At 37.0% G+C, this 5,837-nt stretch overlaps 1 protein-coding gene across 4 annotated transcripts in view; it reads left to right on the forward strand.

Annotated features, from left to right (window-relative positions):
- GGNBP2 (gametogenetin binding protein 2) overlaps window positions 1–5,837 on the forward strand; it is a 46,601-nt gene that overhangs the window by 17,999 nt on the left and 22,765 nt on the right. For all 4 annotated transcript variants that reach the window (XM_012808792.2, XM_012808793.2, XM_003795607.1 and 1 more), the window contains one exon: window positions 856–954. In XM_012808792.2, coding sequence (XP_012664246.1) covers window positions 856–954 — 99 coding nt within the window. The remainder of the gene's footprint in view (window positions 1–855; window positions 955–5,837) is intronic.

Consider the following 5,837-nt stretch of genomic DNA (forward strand, 5'->3'; position numbering starts at 1 on the left):
AGCCTGGGACTTTGAATTTTTACTTTGTCTAAGGAAAGAAGCCTTGGAGTGTTTTTGAACAGAGAAATAACATCTGACTTAAGGTTTAAAAGTATCACTTTGGCTGCTGAGAGAAGCCTAGAAGGTAAAAGGCAAAGGGTGGCAGCAAGACCATTTGGGAAATCTGCTATTGCACTTGACTAAGCTAAAGAGTAGTGATTTGGACAATGCTGATAATAATGGAAGTCATAAGAAGCAATTTGATTCTAGATACATTTAAAAATTAGAGTTGAGAGGCTTTGCTGATTGGTTGGATGCTAGGGTGTGAATAATAGCAGTACATGTTCTATCTTCGTATAAAAATTCGGTTAATGGCTCCATATCAAGGATATTATATATTTATATAATGTTTTTTGGGAGGTTGTGTATGAGTGTGTGTGTTTAAGAGATGAGGTCTCTGTTGTTCAGGATGTCCTCAAACTCATGAGCTCAAGTGATCTTCCCGCATCAGCCCCTGCACCTGACATATTTATGTAATGTTTGGCAAGGGAATATGGCTGAAAGTCAGGGAGTAGTCAGTTATAAAATAAGGGTATACTGCCAGATGGGGGGATACAGTGATGAGTGTGAGACTGATGCAGTCTTGGGGAAAGAGCATGTTGAATAGAGCAGGTCTTTTTCAACATTTTGACAGGCTGAGGATGGAGAGGGAAGATAGACTCTTCTGGGTTAGAATTTGATGAGAAATTTTCAAGGTAGGTGATGCGTCCGTAATACTTCAAATATACTTCTCTGTAAAAGGCAGCAAGTACAGGTTTTTAAATTTGAAAGAAAAATGAACATTCCTTAAACCCTTAATGGTTTGTTTTTAATTAGGTCCAAACTAAATGACATGATAGATGCTATTCCAAAAAGTAAGAAGAACAAGAGATGTCAGTTGCACTCCTTAGATACTCACAAGCCAAAACCTTTGGGGTAAGTAGAATTGAATACCAGGGTGCTTTGTCATTGTTCAGATTATAAATGTTGATAATATTTAGTAAAAAAAGTATGCTGCTAGTTTTAATTCATTAATTGGTTATCCTCTGTGACATAGGTCAAAATAAATATGTGCCCTCATTCTGTAGAACTTTTTGAATTGAAACTATATAAGGTCTCAGTATAGATTTTTTTTTTAAATTTTAGATTAATATAAGGGTACATGTGAGATTTCATTTTTTTTAAAGTTTTTTTCCTTATATTAAATATTTTTTGGAAGGAGGTTGAGATCTTTGTGGAAATTTATGTACCTAATAAGTTTTCAAAGTACTGGTATCATTCTTTGATCTGTATAATAGTCATAATGTATAAATTATTTTTCTTACTTTCTTGTCTCTAGGTCTCCCTAATAAATTATCAAGGGAATTTTTTAAAAAAGGTCATGAACGTTATGGTACTATATGTAGTTATGTAACTAATTTGCAGTTTTCTTCTTGGTTAGATGCTACAATGTCCAAGGCTGCTTTTTTCCCATCTCCCAGCACAGTGCCACAGTTGTACCCTACAAAATTGCTTGAGGTGGGGATGGTAGGGAGAAGCCATGCAATTTTTTTTTTTTTTTTTTTTTTTTTTTGAGACAGAGCCTCAAGCTATCCCCCTGGGTAGAGTGCCATGGCTTCACTGCTCACAGCAACCTCCAACTCCTGGGCTCAAGCGAGTCTCCTGCCTCAGCCTCCCAAGTAGGTGGGACCACAGGCGCCTGCCACAACGCCCGGCTATTTTTTGGGTGCAGCCATTATGGCGGGTCTGGGCTGGATTTGAACCCGCCACCGTAGGTGTATGTGGCTGGCGCCTTAGCCACTTGAGCCACAGGCGCTGAGCCAGAAGCCATGCAATTTGAAGGGCGTTTCTAAGAAGTCACTTCTGTTTTGGAGAGAATGGGATATACTTCCGAATTAATTTTAAAAGTTAATTTTTGAATATCTCATTAATGTCATTGGTAGTAGTATTGTATAGATATTTTCCTCCCTGATATAAAGACCTGGATAATATTTTTTCCTTATATTAAATGTTTTAATATATTTACACTGCTCCAGGTGGTGCAATCATCTGTTAAGGTTTTTTTTTTCTATATTGAGGGACAGAACATAGCTTTACATTTTTATTATGAAAACTGTCAAACACTGTACAAGGAAGGACTATAGAAAGACCAGCCTTCCCCCATGTACTTTCACTCAGCTTTAGCAGTTACCAAAACGTGCCACATTTGTTCATTTATCTACCTTTTTCTTTGCTGAAGTATTTTAAAGCAAGTCTAAGGCTTCATGTTATTCTCTTATGCACTTCCCACATGCATCTAAATATTGTATATGGACATTTCCTTTCTTAATTACAATGCCTTTATAATGCCTAACAATTAACTATAACAATCTAATACCCAGTTCATGTTCAGATCACCTCTATTGCCTCAACAGTTTTTTATTTTTATTAAATCATAGCTGTGTACATTAATACAATCATGGGTTTTTTGTTTTTTGAGATAGAGTCTTACTATGTGGCCCTGGGTAGAGAGCTGTGGTGTCACACCTCATAGCAACCTCAAACTCTTGGACTTAAACAATTCTCTTGCCTCAGCCTCTCAAGTAGCTGGGACTACAGGTGCCTGCCATAACGCCCAGCTATTTTTCGGTTGCAGTTGTCATTGTTGTTTGGCAGGCCTGGGCTGGATTCAAACCCACCAGCTCCAGTGTATGTGGCTGACACCCTAACCTCTGAGCCACAGGTACCAAGCCTGCTAATGGTTTTTTTTGACATTGGTTTGTATGAATTAGGAGACAGACAAGAACCACACATTATATGATATCTAAATGTGGGGGTACTGTGCACATATGAAAGCTCTACACACTTGGGTGGTGACTGTGGTACAGTGGGTAGGGCGCTGGCCCCATATACCGAGGGTGGTGGATTCAAACCTGGCCCTAGCTGAACTGCAACAAAAAAATAGCTGGGCGTTGTGGTGGGTGCCTATAGTCCCAGCTACTTGGGAGGCTGAGGCAAGAGAATCGCCTAAGCCCAGGAGCTGGAGGTTGCTGTGAGCTATATGACGCCATGGCACTCCACCGAGGGCCATAAAGTGAGACTCCATCTCTAGAAAGAAAAAGCTCTAAACACTCTAAAGTAGTTTCCTAAGGATATTTTTTTTTACATGCTTGATTTATCAATATCTTTAGAGAATTCCTAACCATAAATGCAGAATTCAGTCTGATTATCACGTTAGAAAATGACGTATTGGCGAAGGCACAGAGTAATGTGATATAGTAAAAAGCCTGCCTTCTGGTTCTTTTTTTCCTGTTATGCATATTTTTTATTGAGGAACTAAAAAGCATCAGGCACCCTGACATCTTACACATCTGTGCTCATTGCTGCCTTCCTTCAAAGACCTATCCTACTACTACTAGAAGAAGGATTTCTTCTCTTTTATTCTCTTTGCTTCATCAGTTATCTACTTTTATTATTGTAAATTGACATATAGCTATGTTTTCCTGTCTTTCAGCTTAGAAACAAAAACAAACTTCCACAGACTTCACAGCCCCCTGCAGCTATATCCCACTACATGGGATGTCAGATGTTTTAGAAGGCTGTATGCTGAGTATGGAATCAGTATGAATGGACTTAGTTGATCTCAAGCAGTGCCCCTTGATTGAGATAGCTTCAGTTATTCCCGCATGCTATGTGCATAGCAGGCCAAGACTTCCCTCACCCACCTTGGATGGTCACCATCACTGTAGGCTTCTATGACTTTCCATTTTATGTATTTCCACTATTCCCCTGACTTTTTTTTTTATTTAGACTTTCTCCAGAGAAAGTATAATACAGTTGATTAAGTTTCAGCCTAATAAATAGTAATGATCCAGGTCAGCCTTTCTGAGAGTGTTCTCATATCCATACAAGTAAACCCAGGTTGTTTTTTCTCTGGGAGTAAGTTTAAGATTTGAATGAAAAGTCTAGACTGGAGTTTTAGGCCTTATTTTAGAGAATGGTATTTAAGCTCACCTAGGGAAAGAGTAGAGTAAGAGAAAGTAATACATAGAAATTTAATTTAATGGTGGGAAAGAAGAAGCCAGCAAAGAAACTCAGGAGAATGGCCAGATAAGGTAGGAGGAAACTGAGGTAAAAGTTTTTCAAAGGAGGTCTGGTCAGCTGTGTTGAATGCTGCCAAGTTAGTGATGACCCAAAACTAAGCATTGGATTTAGCAACACTGAGATAACTAGTGATCTTGATGAGCAGAGCTAGTAGTTGAGTGGAAACAGAATCCAGATAACAGTGGATAGAAAAGTGAATGCAGTGTAAGCATATTGTGGATTAAACTGAATGGGAAGTATGGGGGTAGAATAAGGAAATAGACTATTTTTTCAGAATACTTCATCTTGAGAATAAAATGAAGGTGTGAGGTCAGGAGATTATGGGTAAAATCCTAATTTCAACTGTAGAATTTTTTTTTTTTTGGAAATCTCATTTTTAGAATAATGCTTTCATGTTCTGATGATACAACAATTATTCCCCAACTTTGGTGTTATGTTACGAACCTTTTCCTCCATTATGACAACTTGAGTTTGAGAGAAAAAGAAGAAATATGGGAATTGAGAATAGAAGAATGTAATATGGAAGGTAGAGCAGGAGTTGAGGTTTTTATTGTGAAAACAAAGGGGAGCAATCCTTGGTCTGAGCCGTTGTGAGAGAGAGTATGCAGCTGAATTGTATGTATGACGCTTTTATTTTGGGCAGAGGGTTGAGAAATACATGTTTAGCTATATGGAGTAGGTTAAGTAAAGAGTCAGAGGTTTTTCCATCTCAAGCATCCAAGGTATAATGAATTCCTAGGACTGTAGTGAGACCTGCAGAAGAACAGGCAGGAGCCAGTTCAGAATCGTGAAAAATCAAGAAGACTATCATTGAATGGAATGTAGACACACATTTCGCTTGGAATGCACATCTGCAACAAAGCAAAATGCATGACCAGCGCCACATTGAAACCTGTGGGGGAGGGAGAGTCTGGGAAGTTTTTAGTAAGTTTTTAAAAAATTATTTGTATAGTACTTATTAATTTAGACTGTGTAAAGTGTTCATCTTAGTGTTTTCTTATTTTAGTAAATGTAAAAATGTATTTATTATAATTAGATTAATCTTTGGCTTTCCCAGCTACTTGTAAATGTGAAGGTAGATAAAAGTTCTTTTGCTATGGACTAGCTATAAAAAAAAGTGATTTAAAAAAAAATCACGTAATGATTATATTAAGTAGATTAAAACTTACTGGAATTTTTAATTTGTGAAAGAAGGATTCATGTTTATAGATTAAAATACTAGTTTATAGTTTTTTCGAGTCCTTTTAACTTTAGAACATTCCAAGTATATTTGCTGATAAAATGCTTAGTATATTAGCTGTTTGCTATCTTGATAACTGTTAATGTTGTTAAATTGTATCAGATAAATTTGATAGTCAAGCAGAAGTTTGTATATAAAGATGTGAGCACATGTTTAAGTAACATTTTAATGTGATTAAAATGAGTATGTAAACATTATATATAGATTTATAAGCTTATCCTACTAATATCTTAATTATTAAAAAGTTTGTGATTTTAATTTAGACTGTAGAAATTATTACTTCAGATTATCTCAGTGTCACTAAGCTTTGTACTATACTGTACTACAGTGAAGGGAGCAGTAGCAGTGTCAGTTCAGAGAAGTTAAGTACAGATAAGAGAAGTAGTGAAGACCACAGGAAGGACAGCAAGTGTAGGATCATTTTCCATTATGGACCTTTCCAGGGAACAGCCAGGTAAAATCAAGCAATCCTTTACTCTGCCTTTTTTTTTTTTTT

This window comes from Otolemur garnettii, unplaced genomic scaffold, assembly GCF_000181295.1.
Source record: "Otolemur garnettii isolate 467f Iridium unplaced genomic scaffold, OtoGar3 scaffold00094, whole genome shotgun sequence".
NCBI classification, from domain to species: domain Eukaryota; kingdom Metazoa; phylum Chordata; class Mammalia; order Primates; family Galagidae; genus Otolemur; species Otolemur garnettii.